Source organism: Capsicum annuum, chromosome 3 (genome assembly GCF_002878395.1).
Source record: "Capsicum annuum cultivar UCD-10X-F1 chromosome 3, UCD10Xv1.1, whole genome shotgun sequence".
Taxonomy (NCBI): domain Eukaryota; kingdom Viridiplantae; phylum Streptophyta; class Magnoliopsida; order Solanales; family Solanaceae; genus Capsicum; species Capsicum annuum.
Window position 1 is genome coordinate 41,390,694 of NC_061113.1, and position 19,920 is coordinate 41,410,613.

Below are 19,920 nucleotides of genomic sequence, written 5' to 3' on the forward strand. Positions count from 1 at the left end.
GCCCTCGGATTAACCAGTTAAAATCTGAACTTGCTTCCCTTAAACAATAGGGAACCAACGTTGTTTCGTACTACACGAAACTTAAATCTTTATGGGAAGAGTTGACAGGTTATGAAGATGTAACATGTGGATGTTCTTATGCTGCCGCACCCAAACTAATAAGTCGCACTAACACTGAACTAACCCATTAATTTTTAATGGGTATGGACGACTGACTTTTTGGAACTTTGCGGTCCCAGATCTTGAGCAAGGATCCCCTTCCTACTGAGTCAACAAAGTTTACTCATTGGTAAGCCAAGAAGAAAGGTGTAAGAATATTGTTCGAGGACGCGAGGAGTGGGAGATGATTAGTTTTGCAACGCACGTGCATGGAAGAGGAGGAAAAGAACGCCTAGATCGCCCTCCCTACTCTTATTGTGGAATAAATAATCATGATTATGAACATTGTTATCAACGACTCGGGTGGCTCGGGTCAGGCCGTGGAAGGGAGCGTGGAACAGGACAACAAAATAACAACTCATCTCGCGGTGGTGGACGTCAGCAACCACAACAGCAGTAGAAACAAGGCACACAACAGCAACAACATCAAGGAATGTAGCAACAACCACCTGGTGCCATGACAATACACGCTGCAGACAGTCCTGGGGAGTCAATCAACGATTTATTTGCAAAATTGACACCTGACCAAGTGCAACGATTTTATTCTTTAATTGAAATTTTCCCGTCTGGAAATGACAAATTGTCTGGTAAGGCATACATAAGTGTGTTACAGGCACACATTAATACACTAGACACACATATCAATAGACTGGATCACTGGTTGCTCGATAGTGGTGTATCTCATCATGTCACAGGAAATTTGAATTTGTTGTTTGATATTACTGATATAAATCCGCTATCGGTATGCCTTCCCAATGGTACAAATACCAGCCACCGAATCAGGACGTGCCAAATTGACAACCAACCTTATATTACAAGATGTTTTATTTGTGCCAAATTTATCTTATAACCTTATTTCTGTTGGGCGGTAAATTACAGATCACAAATGTCATGTGACATTTTCTGACAAGTTGTGTGTGATACATTACCCCATTTCGAGGATTTCGATTGGTCTGGGTGAGCGGAGAGACAGGTTGTACTATTTTTTATGAGTGACACATGAGACATACTAAGTCGTGAATTCTGTGGAAACATACGGACTGTGGCACCGAATTATAGGATATCCTTCTGCTCAGAATTTATCTATGTTGTCAAAATTAATTAATATACCCTCTAAAAGGACCGATGGTAGTGTTTGTGACATTTACTTTCAAGATAAGCAAACTAGAACGTCTTTTTCATTGAGTGATAATAAAGCTCTTGCTATTTTTGATTTAATTCATGTTGATATTTGGGGTCCCTATCGTCGTTGTTCTTTTACTGGTGCATATTATTTCTTAACCATCTTTGATGACTTTAGTAGAGCTGTCTGCGTCTACTTAATGTTGGACAAAAAAGAGGTCGAAAAATTATTGCATGAGTTCTGTGTTATGGCTCAAACACAATTTACTAAAACAATCAAAACAGTCCGTAGTGATAACGGCTTTGAATTTACAAGAGGGGGAATGCCGGAGTTCTATAAAACACATGGAATAACTTTACAGACAAGTTGTGTCGGAACTTCTCAACAAAATAGACGAGTTGAAAGAGAACACAGACACATTCTTGAAGTAGCTAGAGCATTGCGATTTCAAGCACAACTTCCTATTGAATTTTGGGGAGAATGTGTTTTGACTGCGGTTTTTTTAATTAATCATACCCCAACTACTCTACTACATAGAAAGTCTCCATATAAACTTTTCTTTAATAAATTGCCTATGTTTTCTTTCATTCGAGTTTTTGGTTGTCTTTGTTATGCTCATTCCAAACCTAGGATCAAGAATAAATTTGCTTCAAGAAGTCGAAAATGTGTTTTTCTTGGGTATCCCCATGGACAAAAGGAATGGCACGTTTATAATTTGGAGACTAAAGAAATGTTTGTATCTCAGGATGTAATTTTTCATGAACATATTTTTCCTCTTAGAACTGGGATATTCCATGTTGACACATCTAAGGCCTCAATAAAGGATGAACCCCTCGCCTTTTATGATACATCCCTTCTCATCCAACAGAAATCCCCTTCGCGTGACAATAACAATTTAAATGTACACCAGGACATTATTGTGGACACCGTAAACAAAAGCTCTCATGATAATGTTGTGGACATGGGGAGTGCGTCTCAATCTGCAGGAATTCCTTCATTGGAAACTGATGCTTTAGGTCGTGGTCATAGGGAAAAACGACCCCCTTCTCATTTGCAGGATTATGATTGCACCTCTGGAAAAGAACACATCCTATCTCGCCAAAGGGTCTCCTCAGGTACTCCTTATCCTCTTGCTAACTTTGTCACTTGTGATAATTTTTATAATACCTACAGGACTTTTCTTGCTTCTATTACTTCGGGAAATGAGCCTCGCTCTTTTCGGGAAGCAATGAAAGATCCTCATTGGCGGGATACTATGCAAAAAGAGATTGATGCATTAGAGAAATGGACTGAAATTGAATATTTTGTGTATTGGTGTAATTTAATAAATAATCCCATTTACTTTAAAAGTTGGTCAATTTTATTTAATTTTCAACCAAATTGAAAATCAATTGGTCAATTGCACTGCAATTGTGGATAATTTAATTTTAGTTGTGACCCAATTAAATAAATTGACTAAATTCAATTAAAATTCAATTCAAATTAGTACCTCGTTCAATCCTGAGCTTCTTGGTTTAGTAAAATCAAACAAATATTTTCCAAATAAATGATTTTCAAGAATAAATTATATCTAAATCAATATTTTAATTATTTAAATTTATTTCAAGACAAACCTTGATTAAAATTCGATATTTTATAAAAAAAATAGATATTTAAGTAGCAAAATTATATAATTTTGTATAATTGAATACGATAATATATAATCGCTACTTAAAAGGACAAATTTACCCAGATAAATACTTTTGAAAAGTTTCTTTATTCGATAAAATAAAAATTGTAATTATTGAAAATCGAAGAAACGCAAGACTAAACTTAGTTGTGGAGGGAAAAAATTAGGTGTCAACAACTGCCCCCTCCCTTTGGGTAGGGTGGATGCAAGTATCCTGTGCAAAGGGAGTTTGACATTTTTAATTTTTGTTCATCTACAATTTCATTTCTGAAAGAGATAGATTTTTGCAAGATTTTCATGAAGTTATGGCCGGACCTCGGTATCAGGTTTTATGAGAATTCAGGCCACTTGTAGTTCATAAAATTTTATTTAGAGCACGATTTTTAAAAAATTCACAAGCTATCTCGGTTTTGGAGTTTTAGTAAAATTGAGATGATGGAAAGAAGGGGGATTTGGGGGAGGTTGGAATGCAGTCGAGTTTTCAAAATAGAGCCCAGCCTACATATCCCCGAGACTCAAGAAATCAGACTGCTTGTAGTTCGACTCGATTGATTAAAAAGATAGTCTTTTATTTTAGACGATCTTTGACTCGGGATGAGTGACAAGTTGTTCGAGTTACGAAAAAGGGCTTGTAACCTCTTAAGCATGAATGAGGGATCCTTCACACCCATAGACAAGAACTTACCTAGACATAATTCCAAGACTCTAAGTATGTTGTCACCCGAATTTGAAAGGAATGGAATGTTACCCTCGGTATGAGTTTAGAAATATCACAAAGGTAAAGCTGAAACCAGAATATCCCGAAATACCCACATGCCTTCTAATAGGGGTATGGTTGGAGGGTGGTGGTGATCATCCTTTAGCTCGCGTACAGAGAGTTTGACGCCCCTCTCTAGACTATATCTCGTTTTGCTGCTAAGAAAGAGTTCCACGTTGTGCTGTGTCCTATCTGGAGTCATACGCACCTGTGGTTTTTTTTTGAGATTTTCATCCACTCGGATTCTATCGACAATGTTTCAAACAAAGAGTGTTAGTGCTAAACATAATTCATGAAAGAGGTATATAGTCCATACTATATTTCCACGTGAGTTGTCGTTTGAAAAGTGAATTCATCCTTTCATGTACCTATTTGGAAGGAAATAACTTACAACTATAGACACAAAAACACTCTTGGTTGTTTCATAATTAGCTTATTTGTCAAGTGAATATGTCTTCAAAGTGGGGTGGCCCTTTCGGACACCGACAATACTTTATGCAAAACGGTCCTTTCAACCGTGTAATCTTATGTTGATGTGGCAACCCTTTGTTTACCTATAATGCTTGTTATATGATAACCTCTCCGGTTATTGCCAATAATTCTTTGAATATGATCTCGGGTAAGTCTTGCACATCTTTTGTATTAATACGACTTATAGATTTCCCTTGAATTGTCAATCTTTGGATAAGCTCTCATATTATTTGACGTTGGATATGAGTCAAATTATAGATATCCTTTGAATTTCTAGCTTTTAGGTGATCCTTATCCGACCTTGGATAAAAGATGACTTACAGATATCCCTCTAATCGCTAGCTCTCAGGTATTCCTGTATATCATCCAACCTTGGATACAATATAACTTATAGATATGTCTCAAATTGCTAGTCTTTGGGTAATCCTGCACACAATCGATCTTGGATATGACGCGGCTTATAGAGAACCCTTAGACTTATCACTTTGATAATCTCATATATTCTCCGGTAAGGATTTCATTGCGACTTATGGATAACCTTCGGACTATCAATTTTTGGGTAACCTTGCACACTATTTGGTTAAGATGTCATTGTGGCTTACGGATGACCTATGGGCTATAACCTCATAGGTAATCTTTCAGGCTATCCTATTTCAAATAATATGACTTACAAATGACCCTCAAATTGTCAATTTCTAGGAAATCTCATGTATCACTCGTCTTCATATAGCGACTTAAAGGCATCCCTTCAAATCGCGTGCTCTTGATACATTCAGATGCTGATTCATAAAATAATGAGATATCCTTGACGACAGCGTTTGTGTATTGCATGTCAATAGATATTAAATACTGATAATATCCTCGACGCCAGCATTTGTGTCTCACATGTCAACAGACATTTGAATGCTGATGATATCCTCGATGCCAGTGTTTATGTCTCATGTGTCAACAGATATTAAATACTAATGATATCCTCGATGCCAGTGTTTATATCTCGTGTGTCAATAGATATTAGCTAATGATGATATCCTCGACGCCAGCATTTGTGTTTCGTGTGTCAACAGATATTAGATATTGATGATATCCTCGACGCCAACATTTGTATCTCGCATGTCAATAGATATTGAATGCTGATGATATCTTCGACGCCAACATATGCTATCTCACATGTCAACAGATATTAAATACTGATGATATCCTCGACGCCAGCGTATGCTATCTTACATGTCAACAGATATTAAATGTATAACCCTTTTGACAATGAAATAAGATGAAATGGCCCTCTTGGCAATGGCATAAAATGGACCTCTCGGTAATGAGATGATATGAAATAGCTCTCTTGGCAATGGCATGAAATGGCTCTCTCAGCAATAAGATGATATGAAATAGCCCTCTCGATAATGCGATGATATGAAATGGCCTTCTTGGCAATGGAATGAAATGGTCATCTCGACAATGAGATGATATGAAATGGCCCTCTCGGCAATGGCATGAAATGGCCCTCTCGGCAGTGGCATGAAATGGCCCTCTCAGCAGTGAGATAATATGAAATGGTTCTATTGGTGATTTGAAAATAGTTTCACCTGAGTTCATTTGTCTGTGTTTTGCTATCAACATGTACATGTACTCAATGTAGACGACATTTAGTAGACACAATGTCACTCTCACTGGCGACCACAGTCAAGCTTTATAATAGTTTAATAACGAATATTGAGCATCATGATTTGAATGGCTTATTTCACTATTAGTAAATCCATCGAATACAAGTAAATGAGGAAATGTCCTTGTTTATGGATTACTTAAGTACCATTTGCTTTCCTCCAAGGCGAATTTTGAGGATGACTTTTCGTTCTTCCTCCAATCGAGTGATCCTTTTTATTGTTATATTTATTGTGTCGACTCCCTTGAATTTACCTGCGCTCAAGGTAAATATTTAGTAGACACAAAGTCGCTTTTGCTAGCGACTATTTTGTAGGAAAATTCTAAATACAATACTCATAAAGAAGATAAGACGCCTTTGTTTGTCCTTCATGATCTCAAAAAACGAGATAGACAATTCAAAAAGTCCTCGATAAATAGGGATTAAACCCGTTTTTGGGGCTACCTAAAAATACCGTTCTTGAGCATTATATGCTCTAGTGTGGCTCGCAACTCGCTTGGAGATATTTTGAAAAATATTTCCATTTTTTGTACTGATTCCTGCATCCACAGAAAAATGATTAGTTTTTTGAGTGAAACTACTCCTTGTTGACCTCCTTCGATCCTTGGTTTGCTCCTCGCCTTCTTTCGGGTACTCCGTCATATTGGGACTTCCACCTTGACTCCTCATCCCAATAGATGCCTAGGTAATTACTAAGTAAAAAGATTCGTATAGATTTTTAAAAGTAGTCTAAATTTTTATAAACTTGTTTCATAAATTTCTGCAAAAATTTTGGGAAATCTCTGGCAGTCATGTCATGTACTAGCTCAACGAATATCTTTCTCTTGTTTTTTACTGTATTCGATGTTTGATGAAGGAATCTCAAGGATGCATCATCGTCGCTGAGGGTTTCTATCAAAAGTTCTGTCATAGCTGGAGATTTAGTCTGCCTAGACTTATCGCAGTTGGTGATTTCTAAAGCTTGACTTTGATCTCTAGTGCTAGGGAATTTGAAATTTATTCCTTCTTTTAGTGGAAATTTTGAGGCTTTCCTTCAAATTTCTGCCTCAGTTTAGAGTTGTTTGAGATGATCTCTGCTCGAGAGGATCCAAAGTCTTTGTCGATCTTCATTCTCTTTGTTGGATGATGATCTTCCTCTTGTGAATTTTTTAGATTCCTTCTTGAAAATTCTGTCCCAATTTCCATTTTCTGGGGTTATATGACCGAGCTGTTGGGGCACCTACGCATCCCATTGAAGCAGGAATCAGGTCAAACATAGTTTAGGACTACGCTAGAGATATATAGAAAAATATAATAGGTTGGCCGAAACTAACATAGGCCGCCTACGTATCCCTTTCTTGGGAATTCAGGTCATCATGTAGTTCATACATAAAAGGAAAGGATAAATTTTCCAAAGAGGTTGACCGAAGCCGACATAGGCTGCCTACATATCCCTTTCTTGGGAATTTAGGTCGAACGTAGTTCGTACATAAAAGAAAAGGATAAATTTTCGTAAGGAGTTGACCGAAGCCGACATAGGCCGCCTACGTATCTCATTCTTGAGAATTCAGGTCAAACGTACTTCGTACATAAAAGAAAAGGATAAATTTTCCTAAGGGGTTGACCGAAGACGACATAGGCCGCCTATGTATCCCTTTCTTGGGAATTCAGGTCGAACGTAGTTCGTACATAAAAGGAAAGGATAAATTTTCCTAAGGGGTTGACCGAAGCCAACATAGGCCGTCTACGTATCTCATTCTTGAGAATTCAGGTCAAACGTAGTTCGTACATAAAAGGAAAAGGATTCTAGGAAATTACACATCATAAAACAAATACTATCATAAAGGCGATTGTAAATAAACCGAGGGACCAAAACTAAACATCATTCGAACATAGTATTTCTTTACCGCATCAGAATTGTGCGTGCTTTTGCTAAGTGATCACTAACACTTGTCTCTTTGATTTCATCATGATTGCCCAAGTTGAATACTCCAGTTTTGTCCAAGTTGGGCTTCTCTCCGTTTTTCAAATTACTCTGTATCTTCCACTAACTGCTCCTCATCACCTTCTTTCGATTCATCATCATTCCCCTAGTATTATTCGTCTAACCCTTAACATGACATGACATTGGCAGGCTTTAACTTATTTCTACTAAAACAAACCAAGTTAGATGATAAAAGATAATAACATAATCATATTTCAAAATAACTTCTTAAATAAAGGGAGGCCTTGTGGGGAAACAAACTATGAACAATGGCTCATGACTCACGCAAATGCAGGCCCATGCCTTTTTTGAAAGAAGTAAAACATGAAAAGAAAATTTGAGACACAAAAGGGTAGATCATGGGGCCTCCTTCAGATCATCACTGATTTTTAAAACTACTAGTAATTGCCCTTTCATTAATCACGATAGGCGATGAGTTATGAATGGAGTGGAGGTCCAGTTTTGCAATGCCTCTCCTAGTGAAACTTTCCTCACCCTACCAGAATTTGGGAAATCCTCGGGTATGACATTGCATCCCGCGAATAAATTTTCCATCCCATCCCTAAGACCATCATCTTTTGACTTTTCGCGCACAAGAAATAACTGATACAGGAGTGGCAAAGGTTTCAACAGACTCATCTTTGACTTATCTTCAATCCCATCTTCCTTTCTTGGATGGTACCCTATCCCACACTTAGATGTTTTTTCTGGGACTGTAATGGGATTAATAATTCCTTCCAAATTCTTACTCAAGACACTCAAGGCAGCCACGACTTTCTCCATCTTTTCCACTCCTTCTGTCTTTTTATAATTCTGTAAATCTACCTTAGTAACAGTCTTGCTAGATACCCATTCGCCTACTATTTCGATCATGCTAACCGTGGCTCCCCCGTGATTAGGCAATGGATTACTGCTGATATTTGGTGTCGGCGCTTGAAGAGTGATGATCTTCTGATCAATTAAGTCTTGGATCTTGTGTTTTAGATTGATGTAATCTTTAGTATTATGCCCAGGCACTCCTGAATGATAAGCACAGACTTGATCAGCCTGAAAGAATTGGGAATTGAGATTGTTAGGCTTTGGTGGAATAGGCTGTAAATAACTAGCTTTCATCAATCTTTCAAAGAGATGGGTACGACTTTGTACTGATGGAGTGAATTTTCTAGGAGGTTTCTTTTCGAGGTTTATACATGGAAGGTTATACTAATTTTGATTAGCGATGGGACATACTTGATGATAGTTTGGAGGTGCTTGGACATTTATTTGGTTGTTTGGAAGAGTATCTCGAACATGAGATTGATAATTTGGCTACAGAACTTGGTACTGGGTAAACTATTTAGAAGTAAAGCTTGATATTGGGGTTGGGCATAGAATACAGGCTGAAAACTTGGTGACGGTGGTAAGGAAAAAATATTCCTAGGCTTGAATTTCCTCCTCAATTTATCAACAAAATTAGTAGAGATCACAGTCACATCCTCTCTTTTCTTTTTTGGAAACATGGAAGGCCCAGATGATGTTTGGGTTTTTGACAATCTTTCCTGTTTGAATGCTTTCCTCTAGTGATTCCCCAATTTTTACCAAATTTGCGAAAGTTGCCCTAACCGCGGATACCATCCTAGCGTAAAATTCTCCCTCCTGAGCGCGAGAGAACTTAGACACCATCTCCTCCTCAAATTTAGGAAGTTGCACTATAGCAGCCTTCTTCCTCCAACGGGAGGCATAGTCTTGAAAACTCTCATCATTCTTCTGCTTGATCCGAACTAGTGAGTATCGATCAGGGACTATTTCAATGTTAAATGCAAACCTATTGAGATTACTTTTAGCCAATTCTTTCCCTTCAGACTCTCTTTTCAAATCCTAAGACATGAACCAATCTAAAGCTTCACCACTCAATCTTCGACTGAATAGGCGCATTAGTAATGCCTCATTTCTTTCTATCCCTACCATCTGGCCGCAATACCTTCTTACGTGAGTCATAGGGTTTCCTATATCATTAAATGTCTCAAATTTAGGGACCTTGTATCCATCTGGTAGATCTACTCTGGGGAGCACACACAGATCACCGTACCCCAAAACATCATATCACCTGCCCCGTGAGATTCCTTGATTCTCATGATCTCTTTATTCATGGATATCAAATTCTTTTCATGCTCAATCCTCCACTATATTTTCCTTCTCTTTGTAATGGTCTACCTTGGGATTGGGAAAAGAATTGTAGATGTTAGGGGATATGATGACATGAGAAGAATTTGGAACGGTAGCTTGATTTTAAGGATGAGAGGAGGTTGGGTGGTAGGGAAGGATGAGGTTATGGAAATTGATAGTGCTTTGTGGAATTTGAGAATAGTTTGGTGGAATCTGAGAAAGATTTTGTGGATTTGAAAATGAGTTTTGTGGATTTTGAGACGAATTTTGTGGATTTAGGAGTGGATTTTATGGATTTGGGAGCGGATTTTGTGGATTTGAAAATGGGTTTTGGGGATTCAGGATTGAATTTTGTGGATTTGGAGACGGATTTTGTGGGGTTACGGATGGATTTTATGGATGGTAAGCATCTGGGTTATTTTCTCGATTGGTGTTTTGGACAAGTTGAGTAGTGGAGATGGATGTTATGTTATTTGGATGGTCCCCGGGAATAGGCGTACTGAGGGGAGGGATCTGGAGTGGAGTCCCGTGTCCTCCTGGAGTGGGAGCATTGACTGTGATGGCTAGATTAGCCGAATCTCGAGTACGGTTCATCTTCTCCTAAAGCATTTCTAATTTTCTCACGACTTTAGCAATTATCTCACTTTGTTTCGCTATTACATGGTCCCTAATGGTCAATCCATTTTTCATCACTTCTAGTTATATTTGATTAACGGTTAGGGAATGGGATCTAATGCACTTTTAACCTGGTGAAGTAAGGATGTTCTGCCAACTTATTTCTACACGGAGTAGTTTTCTTTTATTTGTAAAGTAAATTAACTCAAAGGCAGATGTGTAAGTTCCCATATGTGATAAGTAATGCAAGATATTTGACAAGAAGTAACCACATAGAGTTGTTTGCGTCATAGCCAAACTGATCCACGGGAGCATAGTAGATATTTGTCTTTGATTCAAACAAACGCATATAAACACATAAGACAGTTATATCACATAATACACGAATATCCTAGTTGGCTGACCCTTTTGAGCCAAGGGTTAGCCTAACGTATTTGAAGGAAGTATATACTTTTTAAAACTAATCTATTATCCCCTGAAAACATTCGTAGGTATACATAAATGGCATAAATGCCTACAAAAGTTGCACAAAAGGAATACAATCCTTAGGAAAAAGAAAAATAACATGAGAAAAAGAATAATGTCCCACGCAGGGGATACTAGTTCCTGAATGCTCTTCTATCGGCCTTCGCCCTCTTAGATTTGTCCACTTCTTGTCATTGGTGCATCCGTTGATGATCAAGCAATTTTCATATAACTGTTCTCTAAATGCAACCATCCAAATTGATTAATTTCTTGCTTGACTTGCTTCAATTCCTCCCTCAATTAGTGTATGATTTAGGCATCCTTACACGAAAGTTAGCCAAACAAGCCTTCTCTCAGCCCCCAAAGGATATTGGATTAGATTAAACAAGCATATATTTCTTCAACACATAAATATGATTTGTCTGTAATAAACTCGGGATCAATAGACGCAGGGCAAGTTTTCTAATGGGCTCAATACCCCTTCGGGTATTGGGTCATCCTAGGCTCATGCCTAAAATAAGGTCTTGGTTTCTCTCTATCCTAGGTGTCTAGAGTAGGTCTGAACCAGGTTCCCAAGTGGACAACTTGAATTTGAAAATACGAACAGCCATCAGACACCTCATGTGCTAATAAATTATCGTATTTCCAACACTTTATTTGGAGTTGAACAACAGGGGACGGGACATCCACGAAATTCCAAAATAGTTAAAAAAAATCATCATGCGGGATTATGCCATGAAATACAACAGTTAAATTTCACAAAATTTAAACATATAAGCACATAAATAGCTTAAACGCTATAGCAGTTAGTCAAAAGGCAAATTCAAATATTTGATTAGAACCTAGTTAAGATCCCCAACAGAGTCGCCATTACTGTTTTGCGGAAATTTGACTTCAAAGTCGCCACTTATTTTTTGAAAAGGAATTAAGAAAACCTTTATACGATACTTTAAGCGATTCAAAATAGAAAAATCATTTAAATTTGAAGATTCTGAGTAAACGGTTCCTATTGATACTCTTGAAAAGTTGTTAAGACACCAAGAGTATCCGCTAACTTGCGGTTATCCGAACTGTTTAAAAAAAAATTGACTAACTTCAAAAAGGAAAATGTTGGATTTTTAAAGAAATCGATAAATGTAAAATTTTGTTCTCAAGATTTGTGCAAAACCAATTTTGAAAACTTAGCGGGAATTTCTACTAAGTCGAAACAAAAATATCAAATAACATATAAAAAGGGATAGAGGAGAAAGTAAAAGACTTAGGCCATTGGGCCCAGATTAATAAACCCTGTCCTAATCTAATTGCGGCTTCATCCCACTTGTACCTGTCCTAATCTAAATATTGGGCCTTGGTCCATAACCTGTCCTAAACTATTTTTTCAGGCCCGTTGGCCCAAAATCTGCTCTACCTGTATTAAATTTACAACTTTTGCTTTGATGCCCAAATGAATGAATAATTTAATGAAGAAATAAGTAAATAATAATAAAAATACAACCATAAATGAATTAAAATAAAAAATGAGACTTTCGAGTCTCTTTGCCACTTCAAAGACGGGAGTTTAGCCCATTTTTCTTCTTTCGACTCCTTGTATCCATGCGCTATGTAAGCGGTTTTCAAAATCCTCCAAAGGACGGGCCTTAATGGCCCATTGCGTAACGCAAGGAAAAAAGAGTCCAATTGGGCTTCCAAGTGAGTTCATGCAAAGAAAAAAATAAAGAAGGAATTAATACCTATTCATGACATCATTTAAAACGAAAGAAAGCATCAAGAACTAGTTTAATACCCAAAAAAAATGTCTTTCTACAAATAAACATTAATTTATGCAACAAAGAAAATGAAGGCTAAGTCTTAAAAAAAAATAAAAAATTTAAAACTACAACTAAGAAGATATTTTTAGTGAAGAATCATGCATCTAAATTATGACCGACATTTTAAAGGGAGTATGTACTGACCTATAATTAAAGCCTCGTTGGTCTATCCTTGTCATTAATACCAAAGGGGACCGGCTCTTATGCATACAACGAGTATGTGGGTCAAACAAAAAAGCTTGGGATAACTAGAATGGAAATTAAAGGTGACTGAGGGCAAAACATAGTTTAACGAACAACCATATTAAACATTGGTCCGGGCATGTTCAAATAAGTCCATTTAACAATAAGAGCCCAAGTTCCTACACAACGTGTAGGGCAACATAATCAATGAATTAAATTGAATGTCGTGGGATCTCTAAACTGAAAGGCTAAAATAATACAAATCAAAATTTAAGCAAACCAATGATCGACTTTCAAAGATAGCAAGAAAAGCAGAGGAAACACGTAGATATTTAACAAAACGAGAAGAAGAAAACAAAAGGCAGAAAAGGAACAATTCAACCAAAAGGAAAGACCAAGCCACGAATTTCGATTCGATGCAAGCTTCTCAGCTTTAATCTGAGCAGTGAAATAAAATTCTCAGAACCAGAGATAAGCCACAATCACGTTATCAGACAGTTTAGGAAAAATTATTTTTTGTTCCTTTATTTGATCAAATATAACATCCTTTAAACTATGGGCTATTGAAAAATAGAATCCACATCATGAACAGGCACATCTACCCTTAATTGACACTATGAATCAGAGAACTTAGACAAACGACTTATGAACACATAAAGATGAACATGAAAGCAGTAAGTAGAACGAAGGCAAAGCTAAAAGCTTCCTGTCACAATGGGTCAAAATAGGATCAACCAATTTATTCAATATTCAAAAAAAAGCTAACACTTCATGAGCGACACATGAGCAGAGATAGTCAACAACCTCTTATGAAGAAAAAAAATATTATCATTCCAATGCCCATAGACGCTTTATTATAAAAAAAAAAATTGGATGGGGACAGAAAGATTGAATCAGTAGTACAGAGGATTTTAATAGAGATTACGAACAGAAACAAACATGAGAAAAAAATCAATCAGTCTCCATCACAACCTACGGCTTTAAAAGCCTCTACAACAAACAAAAACAACATCCTACGAAAGTGTAGAACACTATTATACGACTATAAAACGACAAGAGAGAAGAAAATATCGAAATTGAAAATGGATGAAGTGTTACCTGTTTTGGAGCAGCAAAATGAGACTCGAGTTAACACCGGAATGCCACCACCAGAAGCTTTGCTGCAATTTCGAGGACTCCGAGTAGTCGATGACTTTTTTGAAAAAAATTTACTAAAAAATACCACTTTTGCTTGAGAGTAATTTATTCTCCTTTTTCCCCCTTTTAATTTTTCTCCTAAACGTGTTTTCTATAGAAAATGGTGGGGGTTTAGCTTCTGCCCTCTAACGATGTGTGATAGGAAATTTTGGGGGTAATTTTAGAATTTTCAAAGTGAGATCTTTTTAAACTTTTGGGTGAGGACCGAATTCAAATGTGTTCATGCACTCAATTTTGGAATTCTCGAAGGAATTTTGAATTTGGGAATCTTGAAGAGAAAACGAACTTCCCTTTCCACCAATAGAAATTGAGAACAATTGTACCTTCATAGTATCAAATCAAACAAATTCCCAACAAATTTCTTGAGGAATATTCTTTGAAAACCGATTTGGTTGCTACCTAGTAAAATTTTAGAAGTTTTCAGACTAATTTCGTACTAAAAATATGTTAATCACGTGAAGGTGGAAAGAGATAGACATTTGGATCAACCGTTGGGGATTTTTGGGTCAACTTCGGGTCGAAAATTGTGTTGCCATTAATTTGGTCGCTGTCATAGGTGTTGTTGTTCGCGCGCATGTCACAGATACCGGTGTTGGGACGTTGTGGGGTTCGGTGGCTGACGTTGGTTGAGGCTGGTTTGGATTATTGCATGGAAATTATTGTTGTTGTCACGATTGATATGGTTGTTGTCAATTGTTCGTTGTATATTGCTGGAGGAGAGAAAATAAATGGGAATAGGCTAGGTTGGTGGTTTAGTGTTGGGCTTGGAGAGGTTAATTAAGTGAGGGTTCTATTGAGGGAATGCATTGTTTTGGGCTGCTTAAAGGAAAGAATGGAATTTGGGCCGGAACAGTGTTGTTGTGAATTGGGCTGGTAAAAAGAAAATGGACTGAAATTTGATATTTTGGGTATTGGGGTTATTTAATAAATAACCCCAATTACTGTAAGAGTTGGTCAATATTATTTAATTTCCGACTAAATTGAAAATCAATTAGTCAATTGCATTACAATTGTGGCCAATTTAATTTCAGTTATCACCCAATAAAATAAATTGACTAAATTCAATTAAAATTTGATACGAATTAGTTCCTCATTCAATCCCGAGTTTCTTGGTTTAATAAAATTAAACAAAATATTTTTCAAATAATTTTTTTTCAAGTATAAATTATATTTAAATTAAGATTTTAATCATTTAAATTACCCCAAGTGTACTAAAAAAATCCTAATAACGGCGCATGCAAAATTTTCCATTTTAAAACTAGTTATTCGATCATTATGGGAAAAAAATCCGGTGGAACGCCCCACCGGATAAATTACAACAGCAGGATACGGTGGGAGATAGTCCGGAGAAGTCATCAGTTCCAAAATATGTTGATTTATTAAAAAGTAAAGCTCATGTGCATGAAAATACTAGGGTTCCATTTAAGCCTGTTATTGTGATGCATGGTGAACCCTCAGTTACTTGGAAATCATCTGAAGTTAAGAATTTGATTATTCAAGAGAATTTACAATATGCAATCATTGGTAAATTTTCTTATGGCAAACCTGATGTCAATGAACTAAGGAAAGTAATCCCTAAGCAATGTGTGATTAAGGGTGAATGTTTGATTGGTGTCCTTGATACAAGACACATATTGATTCGACTAAATCAGCTGGAGGATTATATTCAAATGTTTTCGACAAGTTCTTATTATATTATGGCTAAGGATATGTCATGGCAAATAAGAACCCTTAAATGGGATCCATGGATTGAATCGGAGATAGAAAAAATAATAGGAGTAGCATGGATCTCCTTCCCAGATCTACCACTAATTTTTTTTGCAAAGGAAGCAATATTCTCTATTGCTTCGGCAGTAGGAAAGCCTTTGATGGTAGATATGGCTACTAAAAATTATACTGGGCAGAGTTGTGCACATGTAAAGGTGGAGGTGGATTTGGTAGCTAAACTTCCACATAGAGTGAAGATTAATGAAGAGGATGAAGTTAGTGGAGAGATTAAATCTAAATGGATCAAAATTTAGTATGATCATAAACCAAAGTATTGAAAAGAATGTTGTTTACAAGGACATAATGAGGAATCTTGTTGGATTCTTCACCTAGAATTATTTGAGCAAGTTCAAAGTCAAAAGCCATAAGAGGACAAAGTTAAGGAGGGAGAGAAGGAGCAGGAAACTAAAAATCAGCAAGCCAAAATGGAGGAGAACAAAAACCAATGGATGTTGAGAAGGAACAACTATAGGAAAGATAAATATGGTCATATCCTTGGAGAAGTTATGGAGAACAAAGCAGAAATTAAAACATCAAATACATTTGATGTTTTAAATCAAGAAAAGGTAGAGGACAATCAACCCAATATCACTGAATTGAAGGAAAGCACTAAAGATTGGGTTAATAAAAGTTTTGGCTCAAAAGAACCCACAGTCATAGAAGCAGGTATATGTGGCAATAAAATCAATAAGGAACATAAACAAGGTGATACAGGAGAGGAAAAGAAGAACAATCTTAGGAAAAGCAAAAGGAACAAGCTCAATCAAATATAGATACGGTAGTGCCAAATGAATCAAAGGAATTGAGATTGAGGGAGAAGGAGTCTATAGATAATGTCCAGCAAATTATGAAGGATGTTATACCTTTGGAAATTGAGGCAGGAGATATGATGGATATTGCAAACAATAAGAAAGAGAATTTGGACAGAGAAGATTTGGTGGATAATATTGCAGATGCAGCAGCAGGTGGAGATTTATCACCAAAATAGATTAAATCATTAAAAGTCAAGCATGGTAAATAAGACAAGAGTAATAAACCTATAGCAATAAATCCAAAGCATACAAGGAGTTTTACATCCAAATCAGCCTCAAAATGAATTCTTTAATTTGGAACATCAGGTCTGTAAACAAACAGAAGGCATTTACTAGGTTGACTACAATGCAGAGAAGACATCATTTTGCTTCCATAGGTCTTATGGAAACATTTCAGGAAGGTCAATGTATAAAGGAGTACAAAAGAAGGCTTGGAATACAATATCCAGTAGTTAATATGTCAGGCAAGATATGGGCATTTCTGGAATCTTCTATAGAATGTACTGTACTTATTGATGAGGAACAACAGCTTACTCTCAGACTGGAAAATCAGAATGCAGGCATAGTCGTGGTTATTACATTAGTTTATGCAAAATACACTCAAATTGAAAGAATGCAGTTGTGGGGTTTTTTGGGATCTCTAAAGGATTCTATAAATGAAGCATGATTAGTAGGAGGGGACTTCAATATAATAATAAATGTAGAGGAGAAACTAGGTAGCTTACCAGTAACTTTTGAAGAGTCTCAAGATTTTAATCATTGTATTAATACTTGTAATTTAGATGATATTCCTTTCAAAGGTAGTAAATTCACTTGGTGGAATGGTAGAACTGAAGGGGATTGTATTTTCAAAAGATTAGACTGGGTTTTTTCTAATGATAAGTTATTGAAAATTTTCTCTGTTATGGAGGTAGAGCATTTAGTGAGAAGTGGATCTGATCATGCACCTATGTTGTTAAATTGTAATACTCGACAGGTTCATCTGGTTAAACCTTTTCAGTTTCTAAACTTTTAGCTAAAAGAAGATTCTTGTTTGGAGGTAATAAGGCAGAATTGGAAGGTAGAAATTGAAGGAAATCCTTTCATTATCTTTTATCAGAAACTTAAGAGGACTAAAATTGCTCTAACATAGTGGAGTAAGCAATTCTTTGAAAATATTTTCAAAGAGAATGCTACTTTGGAAGAAGTGGTCAAAGTAAGGGAGAAACAGTTTGAACAGGCACCAATAACAGATAATAGAGCTAATTTGTTTAAGTCACAAGCTGAATTGGCATTACAATTAAAAAGAGAGAAGGAATTTTGGAGACAGAAAGAAGGCTTTGAGTGGTTTAAGGATGGGGAAAGGAATACAAAATTTTTCCATGCAGTAGTACAAGGAAGAAGGGCAAGACTGGGAAAAAGGAAAATTAAGAATGATGAAAGAGTGTGGTTAGAGAATCAAGAGGATATTTCTAAAGCTGCTATTAGTTTTTATCAGAATCAATTTCTAAAACAAGAGGATGCAGAAGACTTTACAATATTAGAGGTGTTACCAAAAATGGTGACTGAAACAAAAAATGTAAAACTACAAAGGATTCCAAAAATTGAAGAAATAAGAGTGGCAGCCATTGGACTGAATAGAAATAGTATTGCGGGACCCGATAGGATGATAGGAGCTTTTTTTTTATGATACTTGGAATATCATTAGTACAGATCTTCATCAAATGGTAATAGCCTTTTTCTGTGGATATGAACTACCAATATTCATTACTCACACCAATTTGGTATTGCTACCAAAGAAGGTAGTGGTAAACACTTTTTCAAATTTAAGGCCTATTTCACTTAGCAATTTTGTGAATAAAATTTTCTCAAGAATTATTCATGAAAGAGTTAAGTGTCCGTTACCTAATATAGTGTCTGAAGAACAAGCAGGATTCGTACAAGGAAGAAGTATTGCTAAGAATATATTGGAAGTGCAAAAGATAGTATCAGAAATCAAAAAAGGGGAAAACCTCATAATATATAGTCATGAAGTTAGACATAAAGACATGATGAAGGCTTATGATAAAGTGGAGTGGCTTTTTCTGACTAAGGTGTTAAGGAGGATTGGATTTTGTGTGCAAATCATTGATATGATATTCAGATTGTTGTTTAATAATCGGTATTCTGTGTTATTAAATGGACAACCTAAGGGGTTCTTTCAATCATCAAGAGGGTTGAAGCAAGGGGATTCTTTATCTCCAATATTATTCATCATTGCAACAGAGGTGCTATCCAGAGGATTGAAGTAGTTACTGTTAAGAAAGGATTTCAAGATGTTTGGCATGCCTAGGGGTAGTCCAAGGATTAATCATCTTGTCTTTGCAGATGATATGATCATTCTTTATAAAGCTGAACTGGAAACTATTCATTTAGTGACATCAACTTTAAAAAGGTATGAAAAGGTGTCAGGTGAGAAGATCAACAAGGATAAGAGTGCATTGTATTTAAACAGTAGTGCATCCAATGGAGATGTGGTCATGGAAGAAGTAGCAACAGGAATATTGAGGCAGGATTTTCCATTTACTTATCTAAGTTGTCCAATTTTCTACAAAAGAAAGAAGGAGATCTACTATCAGCTCCTTATGAACAGAATTAGCAGTAAATTATAGTCTTGGAAGGGTAAGCATTTATCTTTTGGAGGAAGGGTTGTGTTAATTAAGCATGTTCTTCAGAGTATCCCAATTCCTTATTTGTCGGTTATGAATCCTCCTAAGAATGTCCTATCAGCTATTCTGATATGCTTTGCTATATTTTTCTGGAGTAATATTGTAGAAGGGAAGGGTAGACATTGGGTATCTTGGTCTAATATGTGTTTTCCAGAAGAAGAGGGTGGATTGAGTTTTAGGTTGATTCAGGATGTTTCCACAGATTTTTTCTATAAATTATGGTGGAATTTCATAAATAAAACTTCAATATAGAGTACATTCATGTTAAACAAATATTGCAAAAAACTCCATCCAAAGAAGTCATGTGGAAGGTTGGGGTGGATCTCAGGTATGGAAGAAAATATTGCAAGTAAAAGATCTTATTGATCATTTTATTGTCTGGAAAGTGAAGAAATGAAATGCTCATATTTGATTTGATAATTGGAGTGGAGTAGGGGAT

The 19,920-nt window shown here is 36.3% G+C and overlaps 1 protein-coding gene across 1 annotated transcript in view; it reads left to right on the top strand.

Moving 5' to 3' along the window:
- The window catches only part of LOC124896643, a 117,537-nt gene extending 110,733 nt beyond the window's left edge, over positions 1-6,804 (top strand). The window contains exons 2-4 of the mRNA XM_047408256.1: positions 1,644-1,778; positions 2,028-2,590; positions 6,696-6,804. Of these exons, the coding sequence (XP_047264212.1) occupies positions 1,644-1,778; positions 2,028-2,590; positions 6,696-6,804 (807 nt within the window). The remainder of the gene's footprint in view (positions 1-1,643; positions 1,779-2,027; positions 2,591-6,695) is intronic.
- Positions 6,805-19,920: the final 13,116 nt, after the last annotated feature.